This window comes from Nicotiana sylvestris, chromosome 2 (genome assembly GCF_000393655.2).
Source record: "Nicotiana sylvestris chromosome 2, ASM39365v2, whole genome shotgun sequence".
Lineage (NCBI taxonomy): Eukaryota > Viridiplantae > Streptophyta > Magnoliopsida > Solanales > Solanaceae > Nicotiana > Nicotiana sylvestris.
The window spans coordinates 207,490,204-207,511,470 of record NC_091058.1 but is presented as its reverse complement, the minus strand read 5'-3'; the positions used below and the strand labels follow the sequence as shown (position 1 = coordinate 207,511,470).

General features: G+C 34.5%; 1 protein-coding gene across 1 annotated transcript; it reads right to left on the bottom strand.

Annotated features, from left to right (window-relative positions):
• Positions 1-2,873: 2,873 nt before the first annotated feature.
• LOC104247779 (chaperone protein dnaJ 49) lies at positions 2,874-5,388 on the bottom strand. The gene is made up of 2 exons (XM_009803870.2): positions 4,117-5,388; positions 2,874-3,231 (listed from the first exon to the last, which is right to left on the bottom strand). The coding sequence occupies exon 1, from the start codon at positions 5,178-5,180 to the stop codon at positions 4,131-4,133; it is 1,050 nt and encodes a 349-aa protein (XP_009802172.1). The 5' UTR covers positions 5,181-5,388; the 3' UTR covers positions 2,874-3,231; positions 4,117-4,130.
• Positions 5,389-21,267: the final 15,879 nt, after the last annotated feature.

The window sequence follows — 21,267 nt, the reverse complement described above, 5'->3', positions numbered from 1 at the left end:
TGGTGTGGGCGAGAGGAATTTTGAAATTGAGCATTGTGTTTTCCGGAAATGAGGGAAGAGAATGGGATGTATCAAAGTAGAGAGAGAAAGAAAATAGTGTAACTGAATAGCATATTTAGTGGCTTAGGGTTAGGGGGTAACCAAAATTAAATATTTGCTATAAACCTTAAAATGTATCTATAGAATATAATTTTTTTTAAATGGTATTTATTTAAAATAAATAAGATGTTAACCTTTGCTATAGGAGGTAAAAATTAGGTGTCATGCTGAAGTTTAGAAAAGCAAATCTTGAACAACAATAAATTACACAACAAAGAGAAATTTAACAAAAGAGACAAACAATTAACGTGGTTCGGTCAATTGACTTACGTCCATGGCAGAGATAAGCAATCCACTATAATAAAAAGAGAGTACAAAATATCGAGAGAATAACCTCACGAAGAGGCAAACACAGGTGACATACTAACAATTGCCCCGAAAAATTCTCCCTCTAAACGAGACTCTCAAACCTTTTATTGCTACATTGTGGATGCTACTGAATGAGAAGAAGGATGTTCAATTTATAGAAGTCCAAATCTTTTCCTACAAGAAAAAGGACTAGCCAAATCTCCACCACGAAGTTTGTCTCAACGTGCATAGCACACCGGTCAAATTTATTAGGCAAAAATTACGATTATCGTCAAATATGTTACGGCTAGAACTGAACCCGCCAAGATGAACCTGTCTTCAACCTCGCTCTGATACCACTTGTTGTGATAAAAAATCAGGTGTCATGCGGAAGTTAGAAAAGCAAATCTTGAACGACGATAAATCACACAACAAAGAGAAATCTACCAAAAGAGATACAAACATTTAACGTGGTTCAGTCAATTGACCTACATCCACGGCGGGGATGAGCAATACACTATAATAAAAAGAGAGTACAAAATATCGAGAGAACAACCTCACGAAGAGGCAAACACAAGTGACATACTAACACTTGCCCCGAAAAGTTCCCCCCTAAACAAGACTCTCAAACCTTTTATCGCTACATTGTGGATGCTACTGAATGAGAAGGAAATGATCCTCAATTTATAGAAGTCCAAACTTCTTCCTACAAGAAAAAGGATTAGTCAAATATTGGAGATTTATAATTTCCTTCTACAAAAAAGAAAACCCAATTAAGGTAATTATATCGCCCTTTTCCTTCAACAAATAAAAAAATCAAATATGGTAAGAAAATTATGGCAAACACCTAACACTTTCCACCTCAACTGAAAGCAGCTAGCTCATCAGCCATCGTAAATTGATTTTGTGCATTCATTATATTTTTTTTATTATTTTATATCAAATTTCCGAAAGTTTTAAAATAAAACACTAAGTGGGCGTTTGGACATAAGAATTGTAAAATTCTAAAAAAAAAGGTAAAAACAATTTCAAGTGAAAATTGTATTTGAAATTTAGAGTTGTGTTTGGACATGAATATAATTTTGGGTTGTTTTTAAAGTTTTGTGAGTGGTTTGAGTGAAAAAATTGAAAAATAGCCTTTTGGAGTTCTCCAAATTTTCAAAATGTATCTTCAAGTGAAAATTGAAAATTTTATGAACAAACGCTGATTTCGGAAAAAAGGAAAAAAATTTAGAAAAAAGGAAAAAAAAAAACTTATGTCCAAACGGGCTCTAAGATTTTGTAAGATTATTTTTTTGTATTATGAAAAAGGGATAAGAAATTATATGTCTTTAATTTATTTAGTCAATATTGGACAGTTGGAGCGGGACTTCTTTAGGTAAAAAAACTTAAACAAATTTATTTATCGGGAGGAATCGTTATTTTCTATTAGGAATGCTACATCATTTTTAATCACGGTGTATTTCAGATGCTTGAAGGCCATGCTGATACGAAATGATTTAAAATAATTCTTCTTTATCGGTGGTCATGAAAACCAATAACTATCAAGTGCGAATAAAGTGCTAATATCAGACTAAAGATGTATAGGATCATGTCAAAGTGAATGTTTCTTGTGATAATAAATTTCAGTTAAAGGGTGTGTTTGGTAAAAGGTTCTTAAAATTTTGTAAAACATTTTTTTTCAATTTAACGTGTTTATTTTAGTATTATCTTGAATTTTTTTTTAACAAAAAATCTTCAAAAGCTTTTTTCAATGAAGAACGCAAAAGAGGTAACTACCATTTTTGTCCAACACATTTAATCCAAAGAAGATACTTTCTACTTTTATTTATTTATTTATTTATTCAATTTGCATTAGAGTTTAGAGATCGAGAAGTTTGCATAAAGTTTAATTGTGAGCAGGAGAATCACAAAGGTAACTATTAAAAGATTAATTAGTGATATATATGAAATAAGAATTATAGCAATATAAATGCTTGAAATACTTAACATAGTTCAAAAATCTAGTACTTTAGAAAATTGATGCATTATGATGGTAGAAAAGTGACTATTGGCAAGCAGACACTAAGAGACTTTTAACTCATTCGAATTTAGTAATTTTAGCTTGGACTCTATATGTATAAAAAATCCACTAAATAAGTATAATAATTAATTTTGAACAATGTAAATCAAATAAATTGTGCTAAAATTTCAAATCATTAATCCAACTCTCACAAGAGGGGATGATAAACTTCCTTAAATTACCTTATTATATAATAAAAAAGAAATACATCAACTATCCATATTTTCTTTTTTTACAAAAATGAACATCCCTATTGTGCAAAAATTGTTATGTGAGAGGCTTTAATCTCATGTATGATTTAGACCTTAATCAGGTGTCGCGCATTTCTTAACCATAAAAGGCGAATTCAAGTGCACCAAATAAAAAATAAGCAAGAAGAACGATTTAAAAAGGACAATTGATCACTGCAGTGGCAGAACCAGGATTTTCAGTAAGGAGTCAAAATATAAACAAGTAACCAAACAAAAAGGCCAAGGGAATTCAACATAATAGTATTTATACATATAAGAAAAAATTTACCTAGCTATATATGAAAATTTTCCGGCAAAGATTGATTCAGTCAAAACAAGAAATTATGATTCAGAATCATTCAAATAGTTCCACTCCTGAGTATTTATGTATTGTTGTAATCTATTTGGTGCATTGAGGCTTCCAACTCCAGAATCGAACAGCTCACATTTGGTACTCACTATATTAAAGTACCATTACAATTGCTAAGAAGGATAAGAGTTTCTTGCCTTAACATTGTCAAGCATATCAACAAAACTCTGACCACGATGAACCTGCAGGAGATGGAGAAACCGTAGTCAGAGAAATCACTCAAGCACGATTCAACAATGGGTTCATTGGTTCCATAGATCCCAATGCTTCCGGTCCAATAATATTTATATATATATGTGTGCAAATAAACAAGTATAGATAAATTAGATATACATTTCAAAACTCACTTTCTCGACTCAAAACCCACAGTGTTTAATTCTAAATCCATTACTACTCAAGAAGGATGCAATTTTTCTTCTCTTTAATCCTAAAGTTTGATGCATATGCATCCCTTAAACCATCATTTAAACAACTCTCTTTTGAAGGTAAGAATCTCAGAACTTAATACAAGAAATCAAGTCACAAAATTGGAATTAATATACATCCAACTGTGCGGAGCACAGAATTGGATGATTAGACTGATTGGCATGTCATATAACCGGATGCGAAAAATCTAACCTTCCAATCATTCATGTTTTTTGAGCAAATTCGCACATAGTTCAGTTACTATAATGTGACAAAAGATAATTGGCACAACTCTAAAGATTGACCTGGAAAACATCTGGTTGAATCATATCCAGTGTAAGAAACTGAATCATGAACAAAAATATCAAGTGGATAATGTGACCACTCAGTTAGCCTTCTGTACTTAAATATTATGCCTTTTTTTTAAACAACCAACAACAAGAAGATATATTCCACTAAAACATTAGTTATTCTCGACTTTACATCACCGTCAATGGAATCAAAACAAAATGTGAGCGTACTTGTTCTAAAAGTAGCTACATAAACATTGTCACATAAACAAAGATGGGCAAGTTCAAAATTCAGTACAGAGAACAAAATGAATATAAGTAGTTACAACTAGAAAGCCAAAAATTTAAGGTATTACAAGGAGAAAACTGGACCTTGCACCAATCAATCAGGCCGCTGCTTGGAACTGCTTCAGGGAGTCACAATTTGGAGTTTCTCTTCGATAACCCCAATGAAGCTGCTGCAATTCAAGTCTGCAATTGTGAGAAAGGATCGAGTGATAATCATTCTCAACCTTTTCTTCAAGTGCCACATGCTTTGGGCTATTAATAGGATACTCCTGCTCAAATTTCCCAGTCTTCACATAGTAATTCACACCTCTTTGTGTAGTTAACCTATGATCATACGGATAAGACTTCGAAAAGGAATAAACCGGGTCCGAAGAAGGCAGAAAGTTCAACAACAAAATCAATATCACAGGTAACAATTGAATCAAAGTCCTCAGCCACCCAGTTGGTCCTTGATATCTCACATCCACTCTAGGGCCAAAGCTAAAATGGGTAGTAGTCGTTGCGGGACGCATTCCACCAAAGAAGAAATTCCTGAAAATCTCTTCCGCGTCAACATTACCGTCATCATAGAACCCATTAAATGTATTCATTCTAGCACCACCAGCATGCCTATGAGCACGTCTTTCGTAAACAGGCTCCTCAGATCCAACAAGATCATACCTACTCCGACTCTCCTCGTCGCTCAAGCATTGAAACGCCTTAGACACCATCTTAAACGCATCCTCAGCTCCAGGTGCTTTATTCTTATCAGGATGGACTTTCAAAGACAACTTCCTATACGCCTTACGTACATCCTCAACACTACAACTACTTTTTTCCAACCCAAGAATCTCATAGTAATCCTTTTTCCTCTTAATTTCTTTCACAATTGTCACTTGCTCCTCACTATATGCCACTGATGACCCGCCACTAGCCGAAACCCTACGGCGGGGCCCATTTTCAGAGGAAAAATCAGGTGTTGGTACATTAGAACTAGGGTTTTCAGATTGGGATGCATCAGTTTGGGATAAAAGATGATCAATTTCAAGTGAAGGGTCTAAACGACGGGCTTTATTCAAGAATTTTAAGGCACGTTCTCGATTCCCAGATTGGATCGAATCCTCTGCTATTTTCAAGCATTTTTTAGCTTCATCTTTGTTTCCATCCATATTTATTCAAAAAAAATCAAAAATCGTAAACAGAATAAATCTAATTCAGATCTAAAACTATCAGTATAATGAAAAAGTATAAGATATTGGTCTTACAGATGAAATTTGAGGACCCTTTTTCGCAGATCGGTCAGAATTGGGGTTTTCCAATTAGGTTCTCGTAACAAACCCCATCTGAAGAAAGAAAAGCCGCAATATTATGATAGAGAACCCCAAAATTGGAATTGCTGAATATATTATGCGTTTTATTTGGAGAAAATGATAAAAATGGTCCCTTAAGTTGGGGGTAGGTTCAAATTAGTATCTTAAAAATAATCTGAGCAGTTTTGACCTTTTAAGTTTACCAACAGTTAATATTTTTGGTCTCCGTTAAATATTTACTTTAATAAAATTTGCCTCTTGTTATAAATATATTATATTATGGATGTTCATTTAGTACTCCGTTGTAAATAAGTTTCCTGAAGAAGCTTATCCATATGGGACTCCACCGTAAATATGTTTATCTATTTAGTACTATATTGGAAATAATTTTCTTGAAGAAGCTTATCACTTCGGTACCCGGTTATGGATAAACATTACCCCCAGTAGAAGTTTATCCATATCGGGTATAATAAGATTATCTTTTCAGTACCCAGCTATGGATAAATATTACCCTCGGTGTAAGATTATCCATACCGGGTATAATGAGCTTATCCATTCAGTACTCTGTTATGGATAAATATTGCTCTCAGTAGAAGATTATCCATATCTGGTACAACAGCAGCTTGCAGCAGCTTGTAGCAGCTTACACAGCAGCTTACACAACAGCTTATAGTAGCTTACACAGCAGCTTGTAGTAGCAGCTTACACAACAACTTGTAGTAGCAGCTTACAGAGCAGCTTCCTTTCTTCTATAAATAGAAGAGATTTCAGTTCATTATGTACATCAGTTTGAATTCAAATAATATATCAGTTTCTCTCTATACTTGTCTTTACTTTATAGTCTTTATTTCATAACACGTTATCAGCACGAAGCTCTACCATCTCGAGCAAATATTTTGAAAGTATCTGAGGTAAGAACTTTCTTTTCCTAAATAATGTCAAATCTTTCTAAACTTGAATTTGTAGCCCTGGATATATCGGGCAAAAGCTACATGTCTTGGGTGCTTGATGCTGAAATTCATCTTGATGCGATGGGTCTGGCAGACACCATCAAGGATAAAAATCAGGCATCAAACCAAGACCGTGCCAAAGCAATGATATTCCTACGCCATCACCTTGATGAGGGCCTGAAAATGGAATATCTCACTATTAAAGATCCAGTCATACTGTGGAATAATTTGAAAGATAGATATGACCACCTGAAGATGGTCGTTCTTCCACAGGCACGTTATGATTGGACTCATCTAAGGCTACAAGATTTTAAATCTATCAGTGAGTATAATTCTGCTATGTTCAGAATTATTTCCCAATTAAAATTATGTGGTGATAATATTACTGATCATGATATGTTGGAGAAAACTTTCACCACTTTTCATGCCTCGAATATGCTCCTGCAGCAGCAATATCGAGAGATGGGATTTAAAAAGTATTCTGAACTTATCTCACATCTTCTTATAGCAGAGCAACATAATGGGCTATTAATGAAAAATCATGAAAGCCGACCTATTGGTTCTTGTCCATTCCCTGAAGTGAATGAGACGAACTTCCACCAAGCTAAACGTGGAAGAGGTCGTGGCCCCAGTCGTGGTCATGGCCGTGGTCGGGGAAGAAACCCCAATCATGGTAATAATAATGCACCAAAGAAGCCTCCTCACCACCAGCAGTGGAAAAGGAAGGAACAAAAGCATGAAGCGGTGCAAGCGCCAAATGTAGAAAATGCATGCTATAGATGTGGAGGAAAAGGGCACTGGTCACGTACTTGTCGTACGCCAAAGCACCTGGTTGAGCTTTATCAAGCCTCCCTGAAGAAGACAGAGAAAAATGCTGAAGCAAATTTTATTTCTGAAGATAATTTAGACTTCATGCATTTGGATGTAGCTGATTACTTTGCACTCCCAGAAGGAGAAACAAGTCATGTAATCGGTGGTGAATCTGTAGAAATGTAAATATTTTAATTTTTGTTATTTGTAATAGATAGTATGGTTATGTAATTGTTGTACATAAAGAAAAATTATGATTTGATAATGATGTTTACTATAATATATCTTATTTATGTCATTTTAAAGAATATGGATAATATTATTAGATCAACTTAAACTCTAGCAGAGTTTGCAAGAAATATACAACCACCAGAAGTAGTTATATTTCATATATCTCATTGTAATTATATTTTGTTAACCACCAGAAGTGGTATATGTCTATGATCACCAGAAGTGATAATTTAGGCTTTCTATAGTTACAATTGAAGATAAGCTACATAAATATTCTCTATATTAAATGCACGCCTCGATTTGCTCCTGAAGTAGTAAATATTTTAAAAGAGGTTGAGGCATCACAATTTGATGTGATTAATGCGCATTCAGATAATTATGTTCGATTTCCTGAAGGATGAGAACTTTTGATAATATTAATCCATTCCCTGAAGTGAATGTGACAATACTAATAAGTCGGGTAAATATGAACGCGCTCTTGATGTGAATACATTACAATTCACCTCCAGAAGAGTTAATATAATTGAGAGAATATATACTCAATATTTCGTATTTTAAATTTGCTCCTGAAGAAGTAACACAGTTGAAATTGCCTCATGAAGTGGAAAAATATTATGAAGAAGAGTTTTCGTGTGCTTAAACAATTGTTTTACATTGTTTATTTGATTGTGATTTTCTCTCATGACACCAGCAGTGTCTGAGCAATATTTGATAGTACAAAATGTATCAATAACTCCTGAAGAGCTAAATGTTTGCCTAAAGAATACATGACACCAGTAGTGCCAGATAAATATTAGATTGTGGATAATAAATTAAGGCTCTCGAAGAGCTTATATACAAATATGTCATTCATATTATATGATTATGGTCAAAACATATGTTGTAGTAAACCTGAAGTTTACTAATACAAATGGCTATCATATTGAGACTACAAATGATTGGAAGATTGATAATCTTCATGTTTCCACAATCATAGGGGGTAAAATAATATGTATGTGAGAAGTTACCCGCCTTATTCTTTAATTTGTACTATATCATGTATCACAGTAAACCAGAAGTTTACTAAAGCAAAAGTTTATGCCATAGTAAACCAGAAGTTTACTAAGAGATAACACATGACATGATAAACTTGAAGTTTTCATTTGCCATTTTTAAATGAGCTATTTGAAAATTCAGATAAGCATATACTAAAGAACTAGAAGATTCTTCAGGAATTCTCATGTGTTGCTTGTTCTCATAATGAATTGATTATACCAGCTAAAGTTGGGACTAAGACCCCTGATTCTGAAATATATAAAAGGTGAATATGGGCCCGTTCACCTATCATGTGAACCACTTATAGGTGCATATATGAGATGGTTACATGTGTAATTATTGTCAACCTGCAGTTTGGCATTTGGAATTGCTTTTCTCGATTAAGAGCATAATTTTCAGATTATGAAATCAAGACAGTTCATCTTGATAATGCTGGTTTATATCCAAGCTGGTTTAGCATTGAATACCTCCTATTAATGTCTAAACCATTGCTTATGAGAACAAAGCTTCATGTGTTGGTCTAAGATTTTCTAAATTGCATATAGCAGCACTTGTATGCATCAGATCAACAATATATGATAAGTCCTCCCTTCACAATTGGTTTAGGATCAGAAACCAAATATTTTTACTATCTTTTGTTGTGTGGTATGTGATTAATTTCTCTACCATAATACACAAAGATATGTTTCCCAAAGATGATTGAGGATATATGTTAGTTTTTCTAACATTTGAAGGATGAAATAAACAGTTGAAAAATATGTTATATGAATCGAATTATCATGATCCTCACTTAGAAGATAATTCAAGTCGAATGCCAGAAGCATTTGCTGATCCAAAATTAAATATCATATTTCAGCTGCAAATGCTCCTATTAAAATTAAAGTTCCCTGAAGGATAGAGTTTACTGTACGCATGAAGCGTGGTAGACCAATCGGTTCCAAAGGTAACAATCCTTGAAAAATAGTAGGAGCTAATGATCGAAATGATCATAATGAGGAGGAAATAAGCTCTAGAAGAGCCCACGACATAACATTTCATGAAACTCCCGAAAAAGTTCAGGTACATGAAAATAAAGAAAGTGATGAGATCTCCATAAGTTATGTCGCTTCGGAACTGACACAAAATGATCGTCGACGATACATTTAATACAATATAGTGCACAATATTGTAAACGATTGTGAGGATCGGACTAGCAGTCCAGACACTTGAAGATGTCGTACCATTTAGATACAAGTCTTAACCTATATGACTTATTTGGCTAAATCTATATGAAGATCCTTGAAGGATTGAAAATGCCCGAAGCATATAATTCAAAGTCTTGAGAAATGTACTCGATCAAATTATAAAGATCTTTGTACGGTTTAAAGCAATCTGGGCGCATGTGGTATAATCGCCTTAGTGAATATTTGCTGAAAGAAGGTTACATAAATGATGTTATTTGTCCATGTATTTTTATAAAGAAAATGGCATCAGAATTTGTTATACTTGCTGTTTATGCTGATGACATAAATCTTGTTGGAACTCCAGAAGAGCTTCAAAAGGCAATTGAATATCTTAAGAAAGAATTTGAGATGAAAGATCTTGGAAAGACAAAACTTTGTCTTGGTCTGCAAATTGAATATTTAGCAGATGAGATCTTTATCCATCAATCTGCCTATACAGAAAGGGTCTTAAAACGCTTTTACATGGACAAAGCGCACCCATTGAGTACACCAATGGTTGTTCGATCACTTGAAGTAAATAAGGATTTGTTCCGACCTCCAGAAGAGGACGAGGAACTCCTTGGTCCTGAAATACTCTATCTCGGTGTAGATGGTGCACTTATTTATCTTGCTAATGCTAACAAAAGTGGTGCAGATCATATTGGTAATGCAGGTTATTTATCCGATACCCATAAAGTTCGATTTCAAACCGGCAAGCAGGGAATGCATATGATTGAGATCAGTGATTCATTCGAGAAACATGTGGGTTGGAATGTGATAAAAGACCCACAATATTATACGGAGACAATGTTTCATGCATAGCGCTATTAAAGGGAGGATTTATAAAAGGAGATAGAACGAAGCACATTTCACCAAAATTGTTCTACACACACGATCTTCAGAAAAGTGGTGACATTGATGTGCAACAAATCCGTTCAAGTAATAATCCAGCAGATTTATTCACTAAATCTTTGCCAACTTCAACTTTTGAGAAGATGGTATACAAGATTGGAATGCGGAGACTCAAATATTTGAAACAAGGTTTTCATTAGGGGGAGTAAAATACGCGATGCACTCTTTTTCCCTTGCTAAGGTTTTTCCCATAGGGTTTTCCTTATAAGGTTTTTAATGAGGCACCTAGCAATGCGTCTTACTAAATATGTGTACTCTTTTTCCTTCGCTGAGATTTTTTTTCCCACGTGGTTTTTCCTAGTAAGGTTTTAATGAGGCACATTATCTTTTAATGAACATCCAAGGGGGAGTGTTATAAATATATTATATTATAGATGTTCATTTAGTACTCCGTTGTAAATAAGCTTCCTGAAGAAGCTTATCCATATGGGACTCCACCGTAAATATGTTTATCTATTTAGTACTATATTGGAAATAAGCTTCCTGAAGAAGCTTATCACTTCGGTACCCGGTTATGGATAAACATTACCCCCAGTAGAAGTTTATCCATATCGGGTATAATAAGCTTATCTTTTCAGTACCCAGTTATGGATAAACATTACCCCCGGTAGAAGATTATCCATACCGGGTATAATAAGCTTATCCATTCAGTACTCCGTTATGGATAAATATTGCTCTCAGTAGAAGATTATCCATATCTGGTACAGCAGCAGCTTACACAGCAGCTTGTAGCAGCTTACACAGCAGCTTGTAGTAGCAGCTTACACAGCAGCTTATAGTAGCAGCTTACACAATAACTTGTAGTAGCAGCTTACAAAGCAGCTTCCTTTCTTCTATAAATAGAAGAGATTTCAGTTCATTATGTACATCAGTTTGAATTCAAATAATATATCAGTTTCTCTCTATACTTGTCTTTACTTTATAGTCTTTATTTCATAACACCTCTTAGATTTAACGATAATTGAGGAAAATCTCATCAAATCACTAAGCTAGCGTTTGGATATGGATTTGATTATAACAATAATAACGTACCTAATATTCCCACAAGTGGGATCTCTGGGGAGGGTAGAGTTTACGCAGACCTTACCCCTGCCTTTAAAAGGCAGATGTTATTTCCAAAAGAACCTCGGCTCAGGAAGGGGAGAGGGGAGGGGCAATAACAAGCAAACCGATCTCACAACCAAAGCAAAAAATACAAACTTAAGGTAATGCAATCAGAAAATCGAAACACAAGATAACAACAAGTAGTAACCGGAGACTAGGGGTACCAAAAAACATGGAAGGCATCAAGTGGTATATCAAAACTACTTATGCAAACAAGGAAAATACTCGACCACCTAACTATTTACCTTAATTCTCAACCTCCATACCTTCTGATACATGGTCATGTCCTCAGTGAGCTGGAGCAACGCCATATCTTGTCTAATCACATCTCCCCAATACTTTTTCGACCTGTCTCTACCTCTCTGTTGAACCTCCCATGCCAGCCTCTCATACCTCTTTACCGGAGCATCAGTGTCTTTCCTCTTCATATGCCTGAACCATCAAGTCTCGCCTCCCGCATCTTGTCCTCCACAAGGGCCACACCCATCCTGTCTGTAATAACTTCATTTTTAATTTTTTCTAACCTGGTATGCCCGCACATCTACCTCAACATCCTCATCTCCGCCACATTCATCTTCTAGACATGGCATGTCTTGACTGGTCACACCCAATTTGGACATAGATTTGATTGAAACTTAAAAAAGAGTGTTTTAAGTTGCGTTGAAAAATACAACAACAATAACAACAACATACCCAGTATTATCCCACACTGTGGGGTCTGGAGATGGTAGTGTGTATGCAGATCTTACCCCTACCTTGTGAGGATAGAGAGGTTGTTTCCAATAGACCCTCGGCTCAGAAAAGTACAAGCACCACATTAATAAAAATATAGACACGAAGGGGCATACTAAAAAGCCATATAAAAGCAGAATAAAAATAACAAGATAGTAAGGTGATCAACAATGAAATAAAACATCGATTGGTCATAAAAACCTACTACCAACAGAAAGCGAGACTGCGTGCCAATACTACTGTTATGAACACTTTAGATTACCTACTCTACTACCCTAATCCTCGACCTCCATACCTTCCTATCAAGGGTCATATCCTCGGTCAGCTGAAGCTGCGCCATGTCTTGCCTAATCACCTCTCCCCACCTCTTCTTTGGCCTACCTTCTCTGTAGACCCTCCAATGTCAACCTCTCGCACTTCCTTATCGGGGTGTCTGTGCTTCTCCTCCTCACATGACCAAACCACCTAAGTCGCGCTTCCTGCATCTTGTCCTCAATAGGGGCCACACTCATCTTATCGCGAATAACCTCATTTCTAATCCTATCTAACCTGGTGTGCCCGCACGTCCATCTCAACATCCTCATCTCTACTACCTTCATCTTCTAGACATGAGCGAGCTTGACTAGCCAACACTCGGCCCCATACAACATCGTTGGTCTAATCACCACTCTATAGAACTTACATTTAAATTTTGGTGGCACCTTCTTGTCACACAAAATACCGGAAGTGAGTCTCCATTTCATCCATCCCGCCCCAATACGATGTGTGACATCTTCATTAATCTCCCATCCACCTGAATAATAGACCCAAGTTACTCTGTTGAAAAATAATTTTTGAAAATTGAAGATGTATTTGGACATGTATTTTATTTGAAGAAAAGTTTGTGTTTTGTGAGTGGAAGAAAAATTTTCACCCAAAAACTACTCTAAACCAATTTTTGGGAATTTGAACATTTTTTAATGTTTTGGAAATATTTCATAAACAAACAATGTTTTAAAAAAAATTGAAAAAATAAAGCCAAAATATATGTCCAAACGGAAGCTAAAATGGTAGCACCAAAAATCACATTAGACACCAGAAATAGATTTAAAAATCACGAAATTGCACTTAAACAACTGCCTCAAACACCATAGCATAAATTGCAAAATTTGTACCTCCAAATATGAGTTCCCATTAATTTTTTTTGTTTCATAATTCTCTTTAATCTAACTGAGAGAGTTTGTGAACATCTGAAAGAGACCAAAAGTGTTTATTTTTACCAATTATAAAGGAGCAAAACAACTCAAAAAATACTTAAGGGGCCAATTTATCAGTTTCTCCATTTATTTATGACAGAGTTAGATCCCATGACGTGTGCTTGTCTACACATCACGTGCCATACTTTTATCACTAGACCAAAATTTTAAAAGTAAAATTATATTAAATTTCATGGGTTTGAAAGATAGTTTAAATTGATACTGGACTAGTGATCTTCGTTAAGATATGCTTACTAGAAGATTTTGAGTTAATTTCCTAAACCTTTAACAATTGCAAAAATGATACTGTTCATCTTTTGAATAATTTTTTTTTTTTGGGTAACAATCCATTTGTTTTAATATTTATATTCTAGTTTGTATTACGAGAATATGTTTATATGGTATTTATGCTATTTGTAAAACAAATTACCGTTGAAGCATAAGATTTGAATAGAGATATCGGAGATTGTAGACCTAGTTTTCTAATTGAGTAATTTGGGAATTGAATATGTAAATGCTCCAAATGAGAATCTAAATATAGCTTTGGACTCTTGAGCTAATAGGTAATCAGAATATATGATTTTGTTTCAGGTTTGACCAAGTTGACTTTAACTTTCTCAAAATTATGAAAATTGTCTCATTAGCCTAAATAAATGTGTTATTTGATATTTTGCATTAAGAATACTGGAGGTCATTTGAGCGGAATTTTGGCCAATTCGAGATTAGGAAGCTTGCGATTTCGAGGTAAGTGAGACATTTAACCTCTCCAATGCTTGCTTTACTAGTATGATTTAGAACTTAGATAAATGCTTTCATAATATGTATACTATTTTTGACTAATTTGATATATATGTTGTACCCTTATATAACTATGACATAATACTTCTGAGATTTTGAAGCATATTCTATATATATATATATATATATATATATGTATGTATGTATATATATATATGGCATGTTAGTTTGCGTGGATATTAAGAGTATTATTGTTATGCATGGATGGCATTCACGACATGACCTTATATGCATAATTAATATGGTTGACTTGTATTGTATATCTTATGCGCTTTGATAAGGTGAGTTGATACCAATATTACTATGATTTGATCTAGCTGAGTGTCATATTCGGCGAGGGAATATGAGTTTGGTCTGGTGGAACCTTTATCCATGAAGGCAGAGTGTACATAAGTTGGTATAGTGAACACTCTATCTACGAGAGCATTGTGTTTTTTGGTAGGTCTAGTCGTCCTTTTGGTAAAGGCCTAGTGTGTGTGGCATATCTACTTATTTATGATTGTTGCACATGGCATGAGTTAATTGGACTATGAATGTTATAATGTGTGCATGGACGTATGATTTTTTTCAAAGACTTGCTGCAAGAGGTATGACATGAAGCCGAATTAGTTATCTAACTAGGTCCATCAATGGCTCACTATTTACAACGATCTAGTTCAATGCTTTTTTCGACTTCCCGTTAAGGTGAGCCAGCCATAGTTGTTCCATGGAGTGGCTTTTTTTGCTGACCTAATATCCCAACCAAATTGGGCCCATATTTTTGCTTCTAACTTGATTTGGTCTAGGTTGTACGTAACCTGAAAAGATCTTTTATCCTTTAGCCCAATATTAAAGACCCAATTCTTCATCACTCCATAATTGTCACGATCCAGAATCCTATCATCGGGACCATGATGACGCCTAACACCCACTTGCTAGGCAAGCTAACATTAGTTAACCAATTTAATAATTAAATAGTTCAAAACAGAATAATAATAATTATAAACGATGATTAAGGCCGAAATGCCTGAAATAAACCCATAATATAACACAGTCTAACTCAATCCCAGAAGTCTAGTTTCACCACTACATGAGCAACTAGAATTCACTACTAGAAATCCGGGAAAAAACGACCAAAATTTGGCGATCAAAATTGGTCTGTCAAGAAAAGCGACCAAAGTTGGTCGCTAAATTGGAGAAAATAATTAAATAATTATTATAAATACATTAGCGACCAAGGTTGGTCGCTTTTTGGTCGATAATGTGGTCAAAATGTTGACCGGGCTGGTCAGACTTGCTTGGTCAAAGAAATACTGAAATTAGCGACCAACTTTGGTCGCTAAAGTGGGACTCACTTATAAAATTTTAATAATTATTTTATTATTTTTTTAAAAAATAAAATATAATTTAAAATTAGCAATCAAAGTTGGTCGCTTGCGAAAGGGGGAGCAGATAGAGACCAACTTTGGTCGCTAATCTGGGACCCAGTTATAAAATTTTAATAATTATATTATTATTTAAAAAAATTATAAAATATAAATAAATAAAATTCAAAGTTAGCGACCAAAGTTGGTCGCTTATGAAAGGGGAAGCAGATAGAGACCAACTTTGGTCGCTAATCTGGGACTCAGTTCTAACGTTTAACAATTATATTATTAATTTAAATATTATATAAAATATAAATAAATCTGATTTAAAATTAGCGACCAACTTTGGTCGCTAATTTTAATTTCTAGATAATTAGCGATCAAAGTTGGTCTCTTTTCAGGTCAACATTGGTCAAAATTAAAAATCACTTTTGTATTTACTATCTAAATAATATAAATGTAATCCGTTAATACTTTTGTAATACAAGGGATGAATACACTAAAATATACTCTAACATGCTATATATGTAGTTAAAGTAGTACAACGAAGCGTGTTATATATATATGTAAATTGATTCATCGACTTATAACCTACTCAGATGCATCGTTGAATATTAAAAACAAAACGTCTCGACTTATATCAAATAATCTGTTATAATTGATTCATCGACTTATAACCTAGTGATGAATGAATGTAATTCATTAACTCTGTTACAATACAAATAATAAATACAGTATCATGTACTATAACATGCTATATATGTAGTCAAAGTAGCACGAAGTGTGTGTTATATATATACACACACTAACATATACTATAACAAGTTATATATAAGTTATAGTATTACAGTGAAGTGTGTGTGTGTGTGTATGTGTGTGTGCGTGTGTCTATATATATATATATATATATAAGAACATGAAGCGCTCGGAACACAAGGTCGGGTTCTTTTAGGTATTGATACACTTGTAAATTGATTCATTGACGTATATCTCAGATGCATGTATATATATTAAAAACAAAACGTCTCGACTTATATCAATTAATGTGTTATAATTGATTCATCGACTTATAACCAAGTGATGAATGAATATAATTCATTAACTCTGTTATAATACAAATAGTGAATATAGTAGCATATACTATAATATGCTATATATGTAGTTAAAGTAGCACGAAGTGTGTTATATATATACACACACTAACATATACTATATATATATAGACACACACACACACACAGACACCCACCCCGCGCCACCACTGTGACCGTCGGAGCTGCCGCCGCCCCACCTCTTCTCTCTCAGCCTGCGTCCCCAGCCGCTGCTATCACTGTTCCCGCGTGCTACCACTGCCATTCTCCTCCTTTGCAGCATCACCACTGCCATTGTTGTTCAAGGTTAGTAATCTACCTTATTAGCTTTTTAATTTTTAATTTTTGGAATTTATGTAATTTTTTAGAGTTTTTGTCTATTTAGTATTTGTGTGACTAAGTAGGATTTTTGAACTACATTAGATTTAGATTTAAACTACCTAAAATTATAATTTTTAGGGTTTTTGGTTTGAACTACATTAGATTTAGAATTAAGGTGTAGAACTCAAATTAATGCATTTAAATTATTAATGTATAAATTATGAACTTAAGGCAGAAATTATGAACTACCTTAAATTATGAACTTATGGTTCTAAATAGAACTCAAATTAATGTATTTAAATTATTTAATTTATAAATTGATTTAAGGTATAAATTATGAATTGAACATTTAGGATATGAATTGAACTTTTAGTTTATGAATTAAATTTTTAGTCTATAAATTGAAATTTTAGGATATAAATTAAACTTTTAGGATATGAAATTAATTAACTAAAAAAAGATTAGGATATGGATTAACTAAATTAATTTGTTCTTGTTTTATTTGTATAGATGGAACATCATACTTGGATGTACAACAAGAATTATCCTAATCGGCAGGGATTTGCGGGAGGATTTTGTAGAAGGGGTGGATGACTTTATTAGACATGCAATGTCACTTCCACCATACCTAAGTGAAGGAGTAATTAGGTGCCCTTGTGTTAGGTGCAACTGTATGAAGTTTGAAAAACCGGCGGAAGTTAAACATCATCTTTATAGGAAGGGGTTTATAGCAAATTACTTTGTGTGGACTAATCATGGAGAGATCGATGGTAGCCATGGGATATTTCATAACATGGTTGTGGATGAAAGTAGTAGGTCGGTGGAAAACACAAATCGTGATTCTAGAATTCATGATATGGTTGCGGATGCTTTTGGGATGCACTTAGGGGGTGAGTCCAATGAAAATGTTGAACAAACTCCTAATGATGACGCAAAACGTTTTTATGAACAGTTAGAGGAAGCTAGTCGTCCACTATGTAATGGAAGTCCGCACTCTGAGCTGTCTGTTGCAGTTAGATTACTAAGTATCAAATCTGATTGGAATATTTCTCAAGCAGCCATTGACTCTTTCATTGACCTTATGAGTGAACTAGTTGACTCTAATATCAAATTACCTGGTGATTTCTATAAGGCAAAGAGATTAGTTTCTAAGTTAGGACTTTCGTCAATGAGAATTGATTATTGTGAAGATGGTTGCATGTTATATTATAAAGATGATGCAAATTTAAGCAGTTGTAAATTTTGCGAAAAACCTCATTTCAAGAGGCTTTCCAACGGGAATATGGTCGTTATCAAGGCGATGCATTATTTACCTCTTATACCTAGGTTAAAGAGGTTATATGCGTCGATGAGTTCTGCTCCTCATATGAGATGGCACTTTGAAAATAGAAGACCATCTGGTATTATGTGTCATTCTTCAGATGGAGAAGCTTGGAAGCACTTTGATAGCACATATCCAGATTTTGCTAGTGAACCAAGGAACATTCGGTTAGGTCTGTGTGCGGATGGCTTCACGCCTTTTTCTGTATCTACGACACCATATTCATGTTGGCCTGTCTTTCTTACACCTTATAATCTACCACCTGAGTTGTGCATGACCAGTCCATATATATTCTTAAATTGTATTATCTCCGGTTCACGTAATCCGAAAAGTGATAGATGTATATTTGCAACCTTTGACTGATGAGCTAAAAAAATTGTGGTATGATGGTATTGAAACATATGACATATCAACCAAGCAGAATTTTAATTTGCGTGCTAATTTAATGTGGACAAGTAACGATTTTCCTGCGTATGGAATGTTGTCTAGGTGGATGACTGCTGGGAAGCTAGCTTGTCCTTACTGCATGGAAAATAGTAAAGCATTCACTTTGAAACATGGACGAAAGCAATCATGGTTTGATTGTCATCGTCAATTCTTGCCTCCTGATCATGAGTTTAGAAGGATGAAAAATGCATTCAAAAAGAATAAAATGGAATATGATTCTCCACCTCTGATACTTTTAGGTGAGGAAATTTGGGAGAGGGTCCAGAACTTTAGTAAAGTTACTGAAGCTCCACCTTATAGATTCCCCGGATACGGTGTTGCTCATAATTGGACGAAATAGAGTATATTTTGGGAGTTGCCTTATTGGAAGGATACTCTTCTCCGTCACAACCTTGATGTCATGCATATTAAGAAGAATTATTTTGATAATTTGTTCAACACAGTGATGGATGTTAAAGGTAAGACAAAGGATAACCCGAAGGCTAGAATGGACTTACAAGAATATTGCAGGCGGCCTGAATTATACTTGCAGATAGAAAACAATGGTAAGATATTCAAGCCCAAAGCAAGTTACACATTCACTTTGGAGAAAGACGGCAAATTTGTGATTGAGTCATAAAATTGAAGATGCCTGAGGGTTATGCGTTGAATCTTGGAAAAAAGTTGATATGGAGGTAGGGAAGTTGAGCCATTTGAAAAGTCATGACTGTCATGTTTTCACGGAGACCTTAGTACCTATTACATTTTGTGGTTTGCCTGAAAGAATCTGGAAACCCATCACAGATATTAGTTTATTTTTCAAAGACTTGTGTTCTTCCACATTAAGGGAATAAAACCTACTCCGGATGGATCAAAACATTCGTGTAACTTCTAGTAAGATGGAAAAGATATTTTCATGTGGGTTTTTTGATGTGATGGAACACCGTCCAATCCACTTTGTACACGAAACACGACTTGGATGGCCTGTTTAATGCAGATGGTTGTATCCCTTTGAGAGGTAATATTATAAGTTTGATATAATTTTCTGTTTTATTTGAATGTTCTTGGCTAACCTGAAATTATGTAGGACAATTGGCAAATGCAAACAATTTGTTAAGCAGAGAAATAGGATTGAAGGATCTATATGCAAAGCTTATCTTGCAAAGGAAACTGCTCATTTTTGTTCTTACTATTTTGAGAGTAATGTGCCATGTGCTAGGAATAGGTCCAATAGGCACACGGTCGAATGTGTGAATGATCCATTATATCCACCTATGTCCATATTCAATCAACCAGGTCGATGTTCTAAGGATGTTAGAAAGAGAAGTTTGAGTGATATGGAGTACAAGTGAGCTACACTTCATGTGTTGCTAAATTGTCCCCAAGTTGTACCATTTTTCAAGTAAGTATTGATTTAGTAGTTATCAAAATATAAAATTTACTGTGAGTACATCTCAATGCAACTACTAAAAGTATTTGATGTGTCACAGTCACTTCATGGGTCAATTTGGCCATGATGATGTATATACGACATTTGATATGTAGTTCAAACAATTTGTAAGTTTATCCTTAAAATATTCTAACACTATGTAGTTAAACAATGTTTGGAAGTTATGCTAACTTATGAATTTTTTTAACAATATGTAGGTAAATGATCCAAATAATAGTGTAAATCAATTTTTGAAAGATATATCTTGGGGACCTGGGCTTGAGGTCACAACAATGTCTAAGTACGTTGTGAATGGTTATAAGTTTCATACAGAGGATTGCTTTAAAAATAAAAATAGCAACAACAGTGGGGTGTGGGTTTAAGGTGGTGATGACAACCAAGTTAGAGATATTGATTATTATGGTGTGCTCAAAGAAATAATAGAACTAGAATATACATGTTGGCCATTTAAGAAATTGATACTCTTTAGATGCAAGTGGTTTGACCCAAATCCAACAAGAGGTACAAGAGTACACAATCAATACAACATAATTGAGGTTAATCAAACGAGGGAGTATGATCGCTATGATCCTTTCATAATTGCACATAATGTTAGGCAAGTGTATTATGATCCTTATCCATTGCGGCGGAATAAGTTCGATTGGTGGGTTGTAATAAAAACTAAGCATGTAGGCAGGGTGAAAGTCGAGAATGTGTTAGATGTTGCATATCAAAATGATATCTCCAGTGTTCACCAAATAGTGGATGAACTTTTAGAAAATGATTTGGAACATCCTGAACACATATTGGAAGAAGTTGATATAAATGAAGTAAGAATTATAGAAAACGAGGAAGAAGAATCAACTGACGAAGCTCAAACTAGTGAGGAAAAAGAATTCTCAGACGAGGAACAATACGTCGATGAGCTTTAAAAAGTTGGTATCTTAATAACTCTCGTTTATAGCAAGTTTCTTTATTTGTTTCAATCTAAATATGTATTTTT